At 34.6% G+C, this 20,675-nt stretch overlaps 3 protein-coding genes across 9 annotated transcripts; 2 read left to right on the forward strand and 1 right to left on the reverse strand.

Moving 5' to 3' along the window:
• Positions 1 to 937: 937 nt before the first annotated feature.
• LOC117817985 lies at positions 938 to 2,924 on the forward strand. 2 transcript variants are annotated; one of them, XM_034690814.1, is made up of 5 exons: positions 938 to 967; positions 1,127 to 1,355; positions 2,042 to 2,299; positions 2,390 to 2,491; positions 2,627 to 2,924. In XM_034690814.1, exons 2-5 carry the CDS (start codon positions 1,295 to 1,297, stop codon positions 2,815 to 2,817), a joined length of 612 nt encoding a protein of 203 aa, XP_034546705.1. In that variant the 5' UTR covers positions 938 to 967; positions 1,127 to 1,294; the 3' UTR covers positions 2,818 to 2,924. The 2 variants fall into 2 exon arrangements, with proteins under 2 accessions (XP_034546705.1, XP_034546706.1); XM_034690815.1 differs by having other exon boundaries at positions 954 to 992.
• A 1,926-nt stretch (positions 2,925 to 4,850) lies between these two features.
• Positions 4,851 to 18,999, reverse strand: LOC117817983. 6 transcript variants are annotated; one of them, XM_034690805.1, is made up of 5 exons: positions 18,826 to 18,999; positions 17,648 to 17,971; positions 5,760 to 6,017; positions 5,479 to 5,670; positions 4,851 to 5,343 (listed from the first exon to the last, which is right to left on the reverse strand). In XM_034690805.1, the coding sequence occupies exons 1-5, from the start codon at positions 18,875 to 18,877 to the stop codon at positions 5,153 to 5,155; spliced, it is 1,017 nt and encodes a 338-aa protein (XP_034546696.1). In that variant the 5' UTR covers positions 18,878 to 18,999; the 3' UTR covers positions 4,851 to 5,152. The 6 variants fall into 6 exon arrangements, with proteins under 6 accessions (XP_034546696.1, XP_034546699.1, XP_034546698.1 ...); XM_034690808.1 differs by lacking the exons at positions 5,479 to 5,670; positions 5,760 to 6,017 and adding exons at positions 17,042 to 17,140; positions 17,231 to 17,488; XM_034690807.1 differs by lacking the exons at positions 5,479 to 5,670; positions 5,760 to 6,017 and adding exons at positions 16,988 to 17,140; positions 17,231 to 17,488.
• On the forward strand, positions 9,572 to 14,393 carry LOC117817982 (hemicentin-1-like). The gene is made up of 7 exons (XM_034690803.1): positions 9,572 to 9,656; positions 10,268 to 10,591; positions 10,755 to 11,012; positions 11,414 to 11,734; positions 12,412 to 12,669; positions 12,760 to 12,861; positions 12,997 to 14,393. Exons 1-7 carry the CDS (start codon positions 9,608 to 9,610, stop codon positions 13,185 to 13,187), a joined length of 1,503 nt encoding a protein of 500 aa, XP_034546694.1. The 5' UTR covers positions 9,572 to 9,607; the 3' UTR covers positions 13,188 to 14,393.
• Positions 19,000 to 20,675: the final 1,676 nt, after the last annotated feature.

Raw genomic sequence — 20,675 nt, forward strand, 5'->3', positions numbered from 1 at the left:
AATTTGAGAAAAATAAATAATGAATAAAACAAACAATCGACTAAAAGTACATTCAAAGTTGTGGGATGATTTACCAAATGCATGTTTGAACAGGTAGACTGTAGGGAGGAAGACTATTTTAGTGAAAGTGTGAACAGTTTCATGATTGTTTTTACATCGATAGTTGATTGACCCTGAAATATTCTATTTGTGGCAGCAAAACGAATCATAAGTGATTATGATAGGATGAGAAAAGAAAAGAAAACTATTATCTGCCTGTAGCATTGCCTTCACACTGCTTGGCAGTACCTGCATCCAAATGGACTTGAAGCACTTTGTTACTCTTACTGATCTTGTTTCCTCTTGTCTAGATCTTTGCTTGTGTTCTTCTTGTTCTCGTATGTACGTTGTTTTGTATAAAGCGTCTGTTAAATGACATTGTAACATTGTAGAAATGACATTGTAACATCAACAAAGTTCAAAGCTTAAACATTAAATGTTTGTATTATCATTGGTTATATAGTCCAAGGTATGGTATACAGTGCTAAGACAGGCTTTACAAATATACTAAGAGTCAAATAATGATGCAAAAGTGAATAAAACTATATATTAGGGGTGACCCCAAATAGTCGAATATTCGACTATTCGTTCTAACGGGCCTTAGTCGACTGCCAATCTCATAGTCGAATATTTGCATATGAAACGTGGATCATTCCATTCAAACCATGGGGGTGCTCAATGTCTAATTTTACATTATTTTACATTATTTTCCTGTTTCCCGTAAACATTGTGTCTCATATATCCTATTTTTATATAAATATAGACTTATTTAATGTAATTCTGAGAACAGCTCTTGAAGTGTTAAATCTCCTTAAAGTGGTAATTAAATCTCCCCTGGTAATCAAAGGTGGACCATTTAGCGGGAGCTGTGGAGCAGACGTACCTCAGCTGGCCTTTAAATCTTTCTACGTTCATGGCAGCTCAAAATGTCAGGAAACAAAACTTAAATAAAAGTACATAAACATTAAAAGTAAAATGTAATCATTTTGCTGCATGTAGAACAAACTAAATGGGAACTAAGTGTGGGATTGACTTACTGTCCCTTCTCCTTTTCTATTTCTTTCTTTATTTTTGTTCAAATATCCAGGTGTAGAAACCTACTGTGATGGCAGATATGATGGAGCTCAGTGTTATGGAGCTCTGGGAGGATCTGTGCTCCTGCAGCTGATGGAGAACTCCTCGGAGATTTACTCCCAGTAATGGGACATTTAGGATCACTAAACTGAGCAGGAATGATGCCGGTGAATACACTGTCATGATCTTTGACTCAAATGAAGCAGTTATAGAGAAGCAAACTCTACAGTTGACCATTCAAGGTAAGTGTTTGTTTTTGTCCACAGATTAAGGAATCAATAATAGTCAGAAGTTTAAATGTACCATTCTACATATATCCATATCTATGTGTACTCTGTTTTGAAATGTACAAAGGTTATTTTTTAACCTCAGAGTCTATTTTAAAATATAGAAACTACGGGCAGAGGCCTTGATTTTATGAGCCAAATTTTCTGGTTTCCATGTGCAAGAAACCTGCTTGACATAGTGTGACAAAAATCAATCAGCATCAATGTTTCCCAACTTCTTTACATGCTTCAGAAATGATCATTCTAACCACAATACAATAAATCAGCATTTCAGGAGATGTTTTCCTCTCTTCTGTCCTGAAAAAGCTAACAATTTTACTTTTTGAAAATTTGCATCATGATGCTGTTACTTTGGCAAATTTAAAAGCTGTCAGTTGTAAGTATATTACATGAATAGCAAATTTCAGTTAATACCGATGAAGTGGAGAGCAGAGCCTCGGTGTAATTTATTGTTTACAGTGAAAGTGAGACTCACAGGTACACATCTGGAGTATGGACTGCACCAAGTATTATACTGCAGTCATATTTCAAGGGGCAAATTTAATTTCACATGAGGAAAAGGGGGAGTCTTGGTCAGTTCATCGCTGATGGGTTCCAACACTCTTATAATATAAACTCATTTCTGTCTGCGTTTCCTGCAGTTCCTGTGTCCTCAATCCAGCTGGCCTCTGAGTGTCTGTCTCAGGGAGAGATGAGGGTCTCCTGCTCCTCTGGGGGAGGGGACAGTCCTCAGTACAGCTGGACTCTGGATGGACACACGCTGATTAAATCTCAGCTCCTCTCTGGAAATAGTGAGGACCAGATCATCACTCTGAGGCAAGATGTGTTGGGAATGCTGGTCTGCACAGTCAGGAATCACATCAGTAGTGTCTCAGATGAAGAGAAGACAGAGTCCTGTGGTAAACAAGAACATGATAAGAAAAACTGTGAAAGCTATAACACCTGATGTTTAAACATGTATCAATCATTTTTTTGTTTCTCCCAAACAGGATTTGAATTCTTTGACTGCACCTTACTCAATGGGACCTACATATCACAGTGGTTGCGGCCATCTGATGAAATTCAGTGTGTCAAGCCAGCTCTTAGTCTGGGTAAGAAGAATAGCATCAGGGTGTCCATAAACCTCTTTATCCACATTACACACATCATATACACCAACACACACAACCCATTTTTTCTTATACCTTAAGCAAACTTTAAATTTTTGTGTCTTCTTGTCTGAACAGATATCCCCCTGCTCATATGTGTTCTGGAAGCAGCTGTGTTTTTTCTGATAATTATTGGTATCTTCCTCTACTTTGCTTGGAGGAAAAATAAACTACTGAAAGGTGAAGGCTCTGCAGTCCCTGAAGTGGTGGAATATGAAAACAATTCTGTTGTAATGGTTGAAATGAGAAGCTCTGCAGCTGAACATTAACTCTCTGAAACCAAAACCTTTATGTCACCTCTAACCCGCTGTGACTGGGCCGTGTATCTACAGAGCTGAAAACTTAAGGTTTAGATTAGAAATACTTCTCTGTTTTATTTTTTTGTCAGTTTTACTTCATTCACACTTCAAAATAAATCTGTGCGAAGACAGTTTTTATTTGATGTGTCATAAACGCATTTCTTTTTTAATGTTATCATACTGTTATTTTGTGTAACATTGTGCTCCTTTGAATATGTTTTGTCTTTTTAAAATATATATTGATGGAATATCATTATTTAATGCTTTTTGTTTGTTTGTTTGTTTTTCTTACTTTATTTATGTATTTTCTATCTTAAGTGAAGAGATGTAGGTGGTGGGGGGTTAAGGGGAAGTTAAAAGTTTTTTGTGAGTGTTTTGCACTCATATGAAAATAATAGAAACAATATTGAAAAAAACAAATTCTTCTTTGTTTTAATTTTTTTGTCTTTTTAACTTAATTAATAATTGTAAATAATTCTCAGCAAATGCATTTTGATTGTATCTGTGTGATGATGTTTATTATTTTACTATAATAATACTGTAGATTTTTTTAATCCTTGCTATCCAATGAAAATATATTGTCTTTGTAAAATATTTATTGAAGGAATAGATATACAGGTTTCTTTTTCACTTTTTACATCATTATTTGACTCTTAGTACATTTTTAAAGCTTGACTTAGTTCTGTATACCCTACTCTAATGTTTAAGCCTTCAGGGTCAATCAACTATCAATAGAAAAATATTTATGAATCCGTTCAAACTTTTACTGAAATAGTCTTCGTACCTACATTCTACCTGTTCAAACATGCATTTGGTTAATCATCCAACAACTTTAAATGCACTATTAGTTGATTGTTTGTTGTATTCACTTACTTTTCTCAAATTCTGACACGTTACTGTGGATCATGTAACCACAGCACATTTAATGCTGCCTAATTGCTTCATTGTATTTCTTTTTCTGCATGTTTTGTCTTTGAAAAGCATTTTGTGACTTTTGTCTGTGAAAAGCTCTATACAAATAAACTTTACTTGCTTCAATTCTGAGTGTTCATCCTTGCTGCAAGCTGCCACTGGAGGGTGCTAGAGACTCATGAGATGATGTATCCAGGGAAATATACAGGTAAGCTTCAAACCAGGAACACTTTTAGATCACAGGGGGCCGAAAGCAAAAACACTCAGTATTTAAGTAAATCAAGTTTATTTGTATAGCCAAGTCACAAAGTGCTTTAAAAAGACAAAATATGCAGAAAAAGAAATAAAATAAAGCAAATAGGCAGCATAAAAAGTGCTGTGGTTACATGATCCACAAGTACATGTGTAGGAATTTGGGAAAAAGAAATATTGAATACAACAAACAATCAACTAATAGTGCATTTAAAGTTGTTGGATGATTAACCAAATGCATGTTTGAACAGGTAGAATGTAGGTAGGAAGACTATTTCAGTAAAAGTTTGAACTGATTCATAAATATTTTTCTATTGATAGTTGATTGACCCTGAAGGCTTAAACATTAAATGTTTGTATTGTCATCAGTTCTTAAGTCCAAAGTAGGGTATACAGAACTAAATCAAGCTTTAAAAATGTACTAAGAGTCAAATAATGATGCAAAAGTGAATAAAACTATATATATATATATGTATATCCCATTAATACATGTTTTACAAAGACAATATATTTTCAAAGGAGCACGATGTTACACAAACCTACAGGATGATAATATGAAAATAATAAATGTCTTAATGACACAGATTTAAAAAAATGCATTGGCTGAGATTTTTTACAATTATTGATGTAAAAGTAAAAATGACAAAAAATTAAAACAAAGAAGAATTTCTTTTTTTCAATATTGTTTCTATTATTTTCATATGAGTGCAAAACACTCACAAAAAACTTTTAACTTCCCCTTAACTACCCACCTCCTACATCTCTTCACTTAAGACAGAAAATACATAAAGTAAGAAAAACAAACCAAACCCAAAAAGTGTCAAATAATGATGCAGAAGTGAATAAAACTGTATTTACTGTATATTCCATCAATATATATATTAAAAAGACATCATATTTTCAAAGGAGCACAATGTTACACAAAATTACAGTATGATAATATAAAAAAAAACACCTTAATGACACAAATAAAATAAAAACTTTGTTCACACAGATTTATTTTTAAGTATGAATGAATTAAAACTGACAAAAAATAAAACAGAGAAGAATTTCTAATCTAAACCTTAAGTTTTCAGCTCTGTAGATACACGGTCCAGTCACAGCGGGTGAAAGGTGACATAAAGGTTTTGGTTTCAGAGAGTTAAGGTTCAGCTGCAGAGCTTCTCATTTCAACCATTACAACAGAATTGTTTTCATATTCCACCTCTTCAGGGGCTGCAGAGCCTTCACCTTTCAGTAGTTTATTTTTCCTCCAAGCAAAGTAGAGGAAGATACCAATTATTATCAGAAAAAACACAGCTGCTTCCAGAACACATATGAGCAGGGAGATATCTGTTCAGATATGGAGACAGATAAATGGAAGTCAGGTTAAGGCTTATTGGTGTATGAGAAGACATGAGCCTATTATAAGAAATAAAAGCACAAGTATTCTGATGAATTCCCTGCAATATAGTTAGTTTCACTCACTGATGTACCATCCACGAGAGGTATTCCCAGTGTGGTTGGAGGGTGTGATATTATAAGAGGGTTTATTTGTCACTGTGATGTCAGGCTCCTTACCCTCAGTTGTTGACTCAATACACATAGTTTCATTGGATGCTCGCAACCACTGTGATATGTAGGTCCCATTGAGTAAGGTGCACTCAAAGAGTTTGAAGCCTGTTGGAAAAATAACAGATAAAGGTTGATGAATGTTTAATCATCAGTATCATAGCCATTAGTTTTCTTCTTGTCATATTTTCACTCACCACAGGTAGATATCATCTCCTCTCCTGGGACACTACTGATGTGGTTTCTGACTGTGCACTTCAGTTGCCCAGACACATCTTGTTTCAGAGTGATGTTCTGACTCTCACTATTTCCAGAGAGGAGCTGAGTGCCAGTCAGTGTTTGTCCATCCAGAGTCCAGCTGTACTGAGGACTGTCCCCTCCCCCAGAGGAGCAGGAGACCCTCATCTCTCCCTGAGACTGACACTCAGGGACCAGCTGGACAGAGGACACAGGAGCTCAAGGAAACACAGACAGAGGAGTTTTCAGAACAGAAATACAGTCATTTTATAAAATTAGTGAGACAAGACATATTTTGATAAACATTACATGTGTAGATAATGACACATATCAATCAATGTCATTGTTAATTCAAATGAGCAAATTTAATAATTTACCTTGAATGATCAACTGAAGAATCTGCTTCACTGGATTTGTTCCACTTGAATCTAAATAAGCTGTACTACTATATTGTCCACCATCATCTCTACTCAGGTTATTAATCCTAATTGTTCCATTGTCAGGTGTAAATGAGAATCTGCTTTTTGTCAGATCAGTCAGAATATTTCTCCTCCTCCCCTGTAGTATCATTGTTGTTTCTTTCTTCAAATCATATTTAAATATTTCTGATGCATCATCCATCAGCCGGAGGAGCACAGTTCCTCCTAGAGCTCCGTAACATTCAGCTCCATTCTGTCTGCCATCACAGGAGGTTTCCACACCTGGAATTATTCATATATGAAAAATAACAACATAAGCACATATCAATACATGAATGGTGGTCCTTTTATTTCTTCTAACTTTTGTCTTACGCAAATGTATACACTTTGTTAACAGATGATAATGTCTATGCAGATGAGTGTTATAAAACTAAATACCTCTGTAAACTGAACACTAACTGTTTTAAAGTCAAAGGCCTTTGTAATACTGTGCATTGTGTCATTAAGTTTAGAAAGATTAATGCATCTAGAATACACAAACTCATGCTGTTTTGTCTGTTACACCTTGAGAACCTTATTTTAAATAAAAGTGAATAACAGTTAATTGTGAATTATTTGAAAGTAAATAGCTGAAGTTTGTAGTCATGTCATCATCTATCATGATGTAAATGCAAAGACATAGACCAGAGCACTGTCACACACCTTTTTATTTTGAGCTCTGAAGTGACTAAAGAAGAAAATGACAGGAAAAAGTCACATCATCTGATTCCTTATATTAAATATCTGAACCATCAGGGATGAATCATTCAACAGATTATTTCTGTAGAACTTCAAGTGTAATTTTCTGTACATGCAAACAGATGTCTATTTTACCTCTGATAATTTAAAAAAAGTTAAGTTTATAAAAGAACTCAAAGCATTGGTTCAAAATGTCACCGTCCCAGTTGATTCTTAAAATGTAAATGTTTCATTATAATCGTTATTTCTTTAGATCAAACTGATCTCCATCTTGATTCTAAGCTTAAGTTAATTTTTTATTATATACAGTAATAAAACATTCAGCTCCCTGTCTGCCATCACAGGAGGTTTCCACACCTGTACATTTTTAAAACTATGTTTTAGGAACATGTCTATAAAGTATTTTAATCTGTATTTCTGAAAAATAAAGGAAAATGACAAAGACAATTGGTCAAATTCAAAGACGCAGAGGGTTTGCAGTTCTTTTCTGACCACAGTCTGCAAACAGGAAGAAGTTTCTCTCAACCTCAGGATGAATTGTCAGTGGTGAGTTGCATCATTGGTAGTTTGTGTTAAAGACTTTGACAAGGAAGTCAAAGTCGTGAAGTAAAAATTATATTTCTGTATCTGTCTCATGAGTATGATCAATTTTCTTGACCGTTGATCATGAGTTGGCATGAATGAAGGTAGACAGGCACCAAAGTCATCTAGTCATTTATTAAGTCTGAAGGAAATGTCTGACAGACTAAATGTAGATCTGCAACATCATTTGATTTTTCTCACATTTCATTTACTGCATCTCAACATTTAGTTCTTCATGAACTTCACATTCCATCAACACTCTGTTTAAGCTGTTTACATTTCATATTCATATCAAACTGTGCTGATTGGCTAATAATTTATTATAACATTGTATCCCCACAATGCCAGAGCCAGCAGTTATCTGTGAAATACTCAAAGAACTCACCATGAGAGACTTGAAGCAGTATCACCAACAGTCCAAACACAGCGCTCATGTTTGAAATGTCTCCTGTTTGTGATCAGCAAGATGTGAAAAAGTAACGTGTCTGAACATTCATGTGCAGTTTTTATGGGTGGAGATGGATGTAGAAAGAAACGTCATAATCTCTGTGAAGTGTTAACTTCTGCGTAATAAAACCAGACAATTTATTCTTACAGTTCTTCGCTTTTGTCTTCCTCATTTTAATTCTCTAATTCTCATTCATCTGTTTTTGTCATTTTCATTATTATTTTTTTATTAAATCACATGTACTTTGTCTTTGCAGACCTCAATACATTTTATTAAAATTGATTCATAACTGTTGTTCTTGTTTAGTCTGGCAAAAGATGATAAACTGACACAAACAGAAAATAAAAAGTCTATGTATCTATAATGCTGGGTAATTGTGCAAATAAAGAATAATTTGTCTTGTACGTTTTCTCTCATGTCAAGAGACTTATTCTTATATTCTGCCAAAATAAATCCTACTGTGCCTTAACCTCGGCCTAAAGCTTTTTAGAGATGTTGGGTTGAGTTGCGTGATGTACGAACAACTGATGGCTGCTGTTGAGTTCTCACCAGAGGTGAAGTTCCTTATTTTTTTTTTTAAATGCCTCTCAGAAGCTATAAACATTTTCACTGTATACTCTGGTCAAGTTAAGTCACATTTATTTATAAAGCACATTCAAATAACAGAAGAAGCTAACCACAGTGCTGTACAATGCATACAAAGGACAATGTGAAACCAAACCATGATAAAGAAAAAAAAGTGAGAATTTGTATAGCCTCTTTGAAGTGACTTTTTAAAATAAGGAACTTTACCTCTGATGAGAACTCAACAGCAGCCATCAGTTGTGTGTGCATCACACAACCCAACATCTCTAAAAAGCTTTAGGGCCCAGATTAAAGCACTGTAGGATTTATGTTGAGAGATTAAAGGAATAATAAGAGGAAAATATGTATTTTAAAGTAGTTTTAAGTCTTGTGTATTGCATTATGGAGACATATGGTACATTCTTAAAAAAATTAAAAGTAAAAATGAAAAAAAAACAGAGGGAAGAGAAATAGAGAATTAAAATGAGGAAGACAAAAGCAAAGAACATCTCAGTAAGAACACATTGTGTGGTTTTTCTTAGAGTTAACACTTCACAGACGTCCATTCTGACATTTCTTCCTGCATCAATCTCCTCCCATAAAAACTGCACATAAATGTCGAGACACATAAGAGAATAGGGATAAGAATATTTATTTTTTTACAATTACACAGCATTATGAATACATAAGGACTTTTTATTTTACTGTTTTTGTTAACTTAAAATCTTTTGCCAGACTAAACAAGAACAACAGATGTAAATCAATTTTAATAAAATGTATTGAGTTCTTCAAAGACAAAGTACATGTGATTTAACAAAAAAGTAATAATGAAAATGACAAAAACAGACAAAAGAGAATTAGAGAATTGAAATGAGGAAGACAAAAGCAAAGAACATCTCTGTAAGAATACATTGTGTGGTTTTTCTTAGAGTTAACACTTCACAGAGATGGTGACGTTTCTTCCTGCATCAATCTCCACCCATAAAAACTGCACATGAATGTACAGACACATTACTTTTTCACAGTTTGCTGATCACAAACAGGAGACATTTCAAACATGAGCGCTGTGTTTGGACTGTTGGTGATTTTGCTTCAAGTCTCTCATGGTGAGTTCTTTGAGTATATCACAGATAACTGCTGGCTCTGGCATTGTGGGGATACAATGTTATTATAAATGATTAGCCAATCAACACAGTTTGATATAAATATGACTTGTAAACAGCTTAAACAGAGTGTTGATGGAATGTGAAGTTCATGAAGAACTAAATGTTGAGATACAGTAAATGAAATGCTGTGAGAAAAATCAAATGATGTTGCAGATCTACATTTAGTCTGTCAGACATTTCCTTCAGACTGAATAAATGACTAGATGACTTTGGTGCCTGTCTACCTTCATTCATGCCAACTCATGATCAACGGTAAAGAAAATTGATCATACTTATGAAACAGATATAGCAATATAATTTTTACTTCATGACTTTGACTTCCTTGTCAAAGTCTTTAACACAAACTACCAATGATGCAACTCACCACTGACAATTCATCCTGAGGTTTAGAGAAACTTCTTCCTGTTTGCAGACTGTGGTCAGAAAAAAACGCAAACCATCTGAGTCTTTGAGTTTGACCAATTGTCTTTGTCATTTTCCTTTAATCTGCAGAAATAAAGGTTAAAATAATTTCAAGACATGTTTCTAAAACATATTTTTAAAACTTCCAGGTGTGGAAACCTCCTGTGATGGCAGACAGAATGGAGCTGAATGTTACGGAGCTCTAGGAGGAACTCTGCTCCTCCGGCTGATGGATGATGCATCAGAAATATTTAAATTTGATTTGAAGAAAGAAACAACAGTAATACTACAGGGGAGGAGGGGAAATATTCTGACTGATCTGACAAAAAGCAGATTCTCATTTACTCCTAACAATGGAACATTTAGGATCAATAACCTGAGTAGAGATGATGGTGGACAATATAGTAGTACAGCTTATTTAGATTCAAGTGGAACAAATCCAGTGGCGCAGACTCTTCAGTTGATCATTCAAGGTAAATTATTATATTTGCTCTCTGAGGAATTAATAATTATATAGATCGACATATATGTCATTTTCTACACATGTATGATGTATCCAAATATGTCTTGTCTTACAAATTGTATAAAATGACCTTGTTTCTGTTCTGAAAACTCCTCTGTCTTTATTTCCTTCAGCTCCTGTGTCCTCTGTCCAGCTGGTCTCTGAGTGTCTGTCTCAGGGAGAGATGAGGGTCTCCTGCTCCTCTGGGGGAGGGGACAGTCCTCAGTACAGCTGGACTCTGAATGGACGCAGACTGAAGAAATCTCAGCTCCTCTCAGGAAATAGTGAGGGTCAGATCGTCACTCTGAAACGAGATGTGTCAGGACTACTGGTGTGCACAGCCAGAAATCGCATCAGTAGTGTCTCAAAAAGAGTGAAGATTTCACCTTGTGGTAAGTTTTGGCAAGAGAAAAAAACAGTTTGATATCACTGAAATTGATAATGATTTTCTCAATTGCAACACATTTAGCATCTGCTCCAAATGATGCGTTGTCATAGCATAGAAAAATACAGAGAGCCATAATCTGCACTTTGCCCTTGGTCTAAGATAAACTTGAAAAATTGTGAATGTGCCCTTTAAATGTTACAACACCATCATACTTAGTTCCAAATCAATGTCCTTTTTAAGTTTATTGTTTTTATTTTCTGCTTAAATAAAAGTACATAAACATTAAAAGTAAAATGTAATCATTTTGCTGCATGTAGAACAAACTAAATGTGAACTAAGTGTGGGATTGACTTACTGTCCCTTCTCCTTTTCTATTTCTTTCTTTATTTTTGTTCAAATATCCAGGTGTAGAAACCTACTGTGATGGCAGATATGATGGAGCTCAGTGTTATGGAGCTCTGGGAGGATCTGTGCTCCTGCAGCTGATGGAGAACTCCTCGGAGATATTTAGATACGAATGGAAAAAAAAATCAACAGTAATTCTACATGGGAGGAAGGAGAGGATTGTGACTAATCTGATAGAAAACAGATCCTCATTTACTCCCAGTAATGGGACATTTAGGATCACTAAACTGAGCAGGAATGATGCCGGTGAATACACTGTCATGATCTTTGACTCAAATGAAGCAGTTATAGAGAAGCAAACTCTACAGTTGACCATTCAAGGTAAGTGTTTGTTTTTGTCCACAGATTGAGGAATCAATAATAGTCAGAAGTTTAAATGTACCATTCTACATATATCCATATCTATGTGTACTCTGTTTTGAAATGTACAAAGGTTATTTTTTAACCTCAGAGTCTATTTTAAAATATAGAAACTACGGGCAGAGGCCTTGATTTTATGAGCCAAATTTTCTGGTTTCCATGTGCAAGAAACCTGTGTGACAAAAATCAATCAGCATCAATGTTTCCCAACTTCTTTAAATGCTTCAGAAATGATCATTCTAACCACAATACAATAAATCAGCATTTCAGGAGATGTTTTCCTCTCTTCTGTCCTGAAAAAGCTAACAATTTTACTTTTTGAAAATTTGCATCATGATGCTGTTACTTTGGCAAATTTAAAAGCTGTCAGTTGTAAGTATATTACATGAATAGCAAATTTCAGTTAATACCGATGAAGTGGAGAGCAGAGCCTCGGTGTAATTTGTTGTTTACAGTGAAAGTGAGACTCACAGGTGCACATCTGGAGTATGGACTGTACCAAGTATTTATACTGCAGTCATATTTCAAGGGGCAAATTTAATTTCACATGAGGAAAAGGGGAAGTCTTGGTCAGTTCATCGCTGATGGGTTCCAAGACTCTTATAATATAAACTCATTTCTGTCTGTGTTTCCTGCAGTTCCTGTGTCCTCAATCCAGCTGGCCTCTGAGTGTCTGTCTCAGGGAGAGATGAGGGTCTCCTGCTCCTCTGGGGGAGGGGACAGTCCTCAGTACAGCTGGACTCTGGATGGACACACGCTGATGAAATCTCAGCTCCTCTCTGGAAATAGTGAGGGTCAGATCATCACTCTGAGGCAAGATGTGTTGGGAATGCTGGTCTGCACAGTCAGGAATCACATCAGTAGTGTCTCAGATGAAGAGAAGACAGAGTCCTGTGGTAAACAAGAACATGATAAGAAAAACTTTGATAGCTATAACACCTGAAGTTTAAACATGTATCAATCATTTTTCTGTTTCTCCCAAACAGGATTTGAATTCTTTGACTGCACCTTACTCAATGGGACCTACATATCACAGTGGTTGCGGCCATCTGATGAAATTCAGTGTGTCAAGCCAGCTCTTAGTCTGGGTAAGAAGAATAGCATCAGGGTGTCCATAAACCTCTTTATCCACATTACACACATCATATACACTAACACACACAACCCATTTTTTCTTACACCTTAAGCAAACTTTAAATTTTTTTGTCCTCTTGTCTGAACAGATATCTCCCTGCTCATATGTGTTCTGGAAGCAGCTGTGTTTTTTCTGATAATAATTGGTATCTTCCTCTACTTTGCTTGGAGGAAAAATAAACTACTGAAAGGGGAAGGCTCTGCAGTCCCTGAAGAGGTGGAATATGACAACAATTCTGTTGTAATGGTTGAAATGAGAAGCTCTGCAGCTGAACCTTAACTTTCTGAAACCAAAACCTTTATGTCACCTCTAACCCGCTGTGACTGGGCCGTGTATCTACAGAGCTGAAAACTTAAGGTTTAGATTAGAAAATCATTTCTGTTTGAATTTTTTGTCCATTTTACTTCATTCAAACTTCAATATGAATTTGTGTGAACAAAGCTTTTATTTTATGTGTCATTAAGGCGTTTCTTTTTTAATGTTATCATACTGTTGTTTTGTGTAACATCGTGCTCGTTTGAAAATATGTTGTCTTTTTAAAATATATATTGATGGAATATACAGTATATACAGTTTTATTCACTTTTTGCATCATTATTTGACTTTTTTTGTTTGTTTGTTTTTCTTACTTTATTTATGTATTTTCTGTCTTAAGTGAAGATATGTAGGGGGTGGGGGTTAGGGGAAGTGAAAAGTTTTTGTGAGTGTTTTGCACTCATATGAAAATAATAGAAACAATATTGAAAAAAGAAATTCTTCTTTGTTTTCATTTTTTTGTCATTTTTATTTCATCAATAATTGTAAATAATTCTCAGGCAATGCATTTTGATTTTATCTGTGTCATTAAGATGTTTATTTTCTAATATAATAATACTTTAGATTTTGTTTCTCCTTGCTATCCAATGAAAAATATTGTCTTTGTAAAATATGTATTGAAGGAATAGATATACAGGTTTCTTTTTCACTTTTTGTATCATTATTTGACTCTTAGTATATTTTTAAAAGCATGACGTATACCTTACTTTGGATTTAAGAACTGATGATAATACAAACATTTAATGTTTAAGCCTTGAACTTTGTTGATAATAGTTTTCTTTTCATTTCTGATCATATTTAATCACTATTATGAGTCTGTTTGGCTTCCATATATAGAATATTTCAGGGTCAATCAACTATCAATAGAAAAATAATCATGAATCTGTTCAAACTTTTACTAAAATAGTCTTCCTCCCTACATTCTACCTGTTCAAACATGCATTTGGTTAATCATCCAACAACTTTATATGCACTATTAGTTGATTGTCTGTTGTATTCACTTACTTTCCTTTATTCTGACACACGTAACTGTGGATCATGTAACCACAGCACATTTTATGCTGCCTTATTCCCTTCATTGTATTTCTTTTTTCTGCATGTTTTGTCTTTGTAACGCACTTTGTCACTCTTGTCTGTGAAAAGCTCTATACAAATAAACTTTACTTACTTACATACTGAGTGTTTATCCTCCCTGCAAGCTGCCACTGGAGGGTGCTAGAGACTCATTAGATTCAAACCAGGAACACTTTTAGATCACAGTGGGCCGAAAGCAAAGTGGCAAAATACACATTTTAGCAAATGACTTTTGAATTCTGTTGATGTCTAACATAACACAATGTTTCAATATTTTTTTCCTATTCTTTTTTTATTCATGGACAGAAGTCTGATATAAAATAGGCCCAGAGCAAATACCCTTGAAATATTCAAAAGATGACAAAAAATGTTTCCAAAATCCAAGTTCATGTATACTACATTGAATCATTTTACTTATCGTTTGTGTTTTCAGAAATGTAATTGTTTGTCATTTTTTTGCCGTTGGTGTTTCTCTTAAATGAACCCCTCTATATCTTTAAAGTGAAACTGATTTGTATTATCAAATCAAATTAAATCGACTGTATTTACAAAGCACTTTAAACACAACACAGTTGAAAGGTGAAAAAGCAATAGAATGAAATTCATAGATGTCATGGGTTGCTTTAGTTTAGTTTTGTATTTTCTTTGGTTAATATCTGTCTTTGATTTAATTTGTAGATTTAACTTGTGTCCTCATTCAGCTTTCCACACGGAGAGCTGAATGAGGACAGAAATGTTCGTATATCATATATGTACAAATATACGTATATTGATATATATAGTTAGCGTGTTTTCATTGTCAAGGTTGCTGCTCACTCTGTCTGGGGTCCAATCAACTATATCAAGCACCTCACTATACACATCACTTACTTAAGTGAGAAAAACAGAATTAATGTATCCATTTAGCCATGTTATATTTATAGTCCACTTAGTGTTGATCTCTAGATACAGTGTTTTTGTTATATTTTATCTTCATATTTTGTTAAAGTATTTCTAACCCTTATTTGCTATCTTCTGAATATTTTAAAGGTTAACAACATAATTCAAAAGTCATTTGCTGTGCCAAAGAGCTAAAATGTATATTTTGCCACTTTGCTTTTGGCCCACTGTGATCTAAAAGTGTTCCTGGTTTGAAGCTTACATGTACATTTCCCTGGATACATCATCTCATGAGTCTCTAGCACCCTCCAGTGGCAGTCTGCAGCAAGGATAAACACTCAGTATTTAAGTAAATCAAGTTTATTTGTATAGCCAAGTCACAAAGTGCTTTAAAAAGGCAAAATATGCAGAAAAAGAAATAAAATAAAGCAAATAGGCAGCATAAAAAGTGCTGTGGTTACATGATCCACAAGTACATGTGTAGGAATTTGGGAAAAAGAAATATTGAATACAACAAACAATCAACTAATGGGACATTCAAAGTTGTGGGAGAATTAACCAAATGTATTTTTGAACAGGTAGACTGTAGGGATGAAGACAATTTTAGTGAAAGTGTGAACAGTTTCATGATTGTTTGTACATCGATATTGTATTGACCTTCAAGGCTCAAACATTAAATGTTTGTATTATCATCAGTTCTATAGTCTAAGGTGGGGTATACGGTGCTAAGACATGCTTTAAAAATATACTAAGAGTCAAATAATGATGCAAAAGTGAATAAAACTATATATATATATATATATATATATATATATATATATATATATATATCCCATTAATACATGTTTTACAAAGACAATATATTTTCAAAGGAGCACGATGTTACACAAACCTACAGGATGATAATATGAAAATAATAAATGTCTTAATGACACAGATTTAAAAAAATGCATTGGCTGAGATTTTTTTAAATTATTGATGAAGTAAAAATGACAAAAAATTAAAACAAAGAAGAATTTCTTTTTTTCAATATTGTTTCTATTATTTACATATGAGTGCAAACACTCACAAAAAACTTTTAACTTCCCCTAACCCCCACCCCCTACGTATCTTCACTTAAGACAGAAAATACATAAAGTAAGAAAAACAAACCAAACCCAAAAAATGTCAAATAATGATGCAGAAGTGAATAAAACTGTATTTACTGTTTATTCCATCAATATATATTAAAAAGACAACATATTTTCAAAGGAGCACGATGTTACACAAAATTACAGTATGATAATATAAAAAAAAAACATCTTAATGACACAAATAAAATAAAATTTGTTCACACAGATTTATTTTGAAGTATGAATGAATTAAAACTGACAAAAAATAAAACAGCGAAGTATTTCTAATCTAAACCTTATGTTTTCAGCTCTGTAGATACACGGTCCAGTCACAGCGGGTGAAAGGTGACATAAAGGTTTTGGTTTCAGAGAGTTAAGGTTCAGCTGCAGAGCTTCTCATTTCAACCATTACAACAGAATTGTTTTCATATTCCACCTCTTCAGGGACTGCAGAGCCTTCCCCTTTCAGTAGTTTATTTTTCCTCCAAGCAAAGTAGAGGAAGATACCAATAATTATCAGAAAAAACACAGCTGCTCCCAGAACACATATGAGCAGGGAGTGATCTGTTCAGATATGGAGACAGATAAATGGAAGTCAGGTTAAGGCTTATTGGTGTATGAGAAGACATGAGCCTATTATAAGAAATAAAAGCACAAGTATTCTGATGAATTCACTGCAGTATAGTTAGTTTCACTCACTGATGTACCATCCACGAGAGGGTTTATTTGACACTGTGATGTCAGGCTCCTTACCCTCAGTTGTTGACTCAATACACAAAGTTTCATTGGTTGGTCGCAACCACTGTGATATGTAGGTCCCATTGAGTAAGGTGCAGTCAAAGTATTCAAAGCCTGTTGGAAAGATAACAGATAGTGACTGATGAATGTTTAATCATCAGTATCATAGTCATATATTTATTTTCTTGTCATATTTTCACTCACCACAGGTAGATATCATCTTCTCTCCTAGGACACTACTGATGTGGTTTCTGGCTGTGCAGACAAGTTTCCCAGACACATCTTGTTTCAGGGTGATGATCTGACTCTCACTATTTCCTGAGAGGAGCTGATGGTCCTTCAGTTTATGTCCACCCAGAGTCCAGCTGTACTGAGGACTGTCCCCTCCCCCAGAGGAGCAGGAGACCCTCATCTCTCCCTGAGACTGACACTGAGAGACCAGCTGGACAGAGGACACAGGAGCTGAAGGAAACACAGACAGAGGAGTTTTCAGAACAGAAATACAGTCATTTTATAAAATTAGTGAGACAAGACATATTTTGATAAACATTACATGTGTAGATAATGACACATATCAATCAATGTCATTGTTAATTCAAATGAGCAAATTTAATAATTTACCTTGAATGATCAACTGAAGAGTCTGCTTCACTGGATTTGTTCCACTTGAATCTAAATAAGCTGTACTACTATATTGTCCACCATCATCTCTACTCAGGTTATTGATCCTAAATGTTCCATTGTTAGGAGTAAATGAGAATCTGCTTTTTGTCAGATCAGTCAGAATATTTCCCCTCCTCCCATGTAGTATTACTGTTGTTTCTTTCTTCAAATTATATATATATATTTCTGATGCATCATCCATCAGCCGGAGGAGCACAGTTCCTCCTAGAGCTCCGTAACATTCAGCTCCATTCTGTCTGCCATCACAGGAGGTTTCCACACCTGGAATTATTCATATATGAAAAATAACAACATAAGCACATATCAATACATGAATGTTGGTCCTTTTATTTCTTCTAACTTTTGTCTTACGCAAATGTATACACTTTGTTAACAGATGTCAATGGCTATGCAGATGAGTGTTACAAAGACCTTTGACTTTAAAACAGTTAGTGTTCAGTTTACAGAGGTATTTAGTTTTATAATACATTGTGTCATTAAGTTTAGAAAGATTAATGCATCTAGAATATACAAACTGATGCTGAGTTGTCTATTACACCTCGAGAACCTTATTTTAAATAAAAGTGAATAACAGTTAACTGTGTATTATTTGAAAGTAAATAGCTTAAGTTTGTAGTCATGTCATCATGTATCATGATGTAACTGCAAAGACATAGACCAGTGCACTGTCACACAGCCTTTTCATTTCAGCTCTGAAGTGACTAAAGAAGAAAATGACAGGGAAAAATCACATCATCTGATTCCTTATATTAAATATCTGAAACATCAGGGATGAATAAATTTGATCCCTAATTGTATTATTCAACAGATTATTCTATAGAATCTGAAGTGTAATTTTCTGTCAATTTTACCTCGTACTTTTTTAAAGGTTTAGTCTATAAAAGAACTCAAACATTGGTTCAAAATGCCACAGTCCCAGTTGATTCATAAAATGTAAATTAATCCTAATAAGGATTATTTCTTTAGATCACTGTCTCCATCTTGTTTCTGAGCTCAGGATTATGTTTATTCTATACAAATGAAACTAATATCCGCACAAAAATGAGGATCTACTGTTTTCTCAGGATATGAACTGCAGTTTAAATATGTGTTGTGAGTGTTACAAGTTAACTCACCATGACAGACACCCAGCAGCAGCAGCAGCAGCAGTCCAAACACAGCATCCATGAGTCCTCAGTGTTCAGCCTCTGAGGACTGTCTCCTGCTTCCAAACAAACTTTCCTGCTTCACCCAAAACAATCACGAACCTCTACACCAAACAGCTGAAATGTGATCTGTAAAATGATCAGCCTCAGTGAAATATGCTTGAAAATCTAAATGAAGCTGAACGTTCATAGGCTGAAAGGAGAAAAGGAAGTGATGTAAGTTTTACTTCCCTTTTAGCCAAACCAGAAGGGCGATGTGCTGTGATGGACTGACTGGAAGAGAAGGAAACTTTCCTCTTTGGAACCAAAAGAGGATTTGAGACTAACAGCTCACATTTGTACCAGTCCACGTTCCAAAGAGATTTATTAAAAAGCAGTAACTCACTTTATCGTCATTTTATAAATACTCTTTAATGAAGTCCTGCTACACCATATACCTTAACTCTAAATACATCACAGAAAGAGAAAACATTCTGGTATGAATTTAAGATGCTTTCTCATCCTCTCACACTGCTCATAATCCACTGACGTTAGTAGTTCAATGTGAACATTTTGTTTTCATTACTAAAACTAAAACTGTTATAAGTTTAAAATTATTCTGACGTTAAAAAAAGATTATGGTTCAAATTGTCACCGTCACAGTTGATTCTTAAAATGTAAATGTTTCATTATAATTGTTATTTCTTTAGATCAAACTGATCTCCATCTTGTTTCTAAGCTTAAGTACATTTTTATTCTATAGAAGTATAAAACATTCAGCTCCCTGTCTGCTATCACAGGAGGTTTCCACACCTGAACATGTTTTAGGAACAAGTATTTTAATCTGTATTTCTGAAAAATAAAGGAAAATGACAAAGACAATTGGTCAAACTCAAAGACACAGAGGGTTTGCAGTTCTTTTCTGACCACAGTCTGCAAACAGGATGAAGTTTCTATAAGTCTCAGAATAAATTGTCAGTAGTGACTTGTATCTTTGGTAGTTTGTAAAAATTATATTATTCAAGTATGATCAATTTTCTTGACCGTTGATAATGATTTGGCATGAATGAAGGCAGACAGGCACCAAAGTCATCTAGTCATTTATTAAGTCTGAAGGAAATGTCTGACAGACTAAATGTAGATCTGCAACATCATTTGATTTTTCTCACAGCATTTGATTTACTGCATCTCAACATTTAGTTCTTCATGAACTTAACATTCCATCAACACTCTGTTTAAGCTGTTTACATTTCATATTCATATCAAACTGTGCTGATTGGCTAATAATGTATAATAACATTGTATCCCCACAATGCCAGAGCCAGCAGTTATCTGTGAAATACTCAAAGAACTCATCATGAGAGACTTGAAGCAGCATCACCAACAGTCCAAACACAGAGCTCATGTTTGAAACGCTCCTGTTTGTGATCAGCAAGCTGTAAAAAAGTAATGTGTCTGTACATTCATGTGCAGTTCTTATGGGTGGAGATGGATGCAGGAAGAAACGTCAGCAACTCTGTAAAGTGTTAACCACACAATGTATTCTTACTGAGATGTTCATCGCTTTTGTCTTTCTCATTTTAATTCTCTAACTCTCTTTCCTCTGTTTTTTTTCAATTTACTTTTACTTTTTGTAAGAATCACATGTACCCTATGTTTCCATAATGCAATACACAAGAATTAAAACTACTTTAAAATGTTTTTATGGGTGGAGATGGAGACAGGAAGACGCCTCAGCATGTCTATATTGTTAACTCTAAGAAAAACCACACAATGTTTTCTTACAGAGATGTTCTTTGCTTTTGTCTTCCTCATTTTAATTCTGTAACTCAACTCAACTT

The sequence above is a fragment of the Notolabrus celidotus genome, chromosome 8 (assembly GCF_009762535.1).
Source record: "Notolabrus celidotus isolate fNotCel1 chromosome 8, fNotCel1.pri, whole genome shotgun sequence".
NCBI lineage: Eukaryota > Metazoa > Chordata > Actinopteri > Labriformes > Labridae > Notolabrus > Notolabrus celidotus.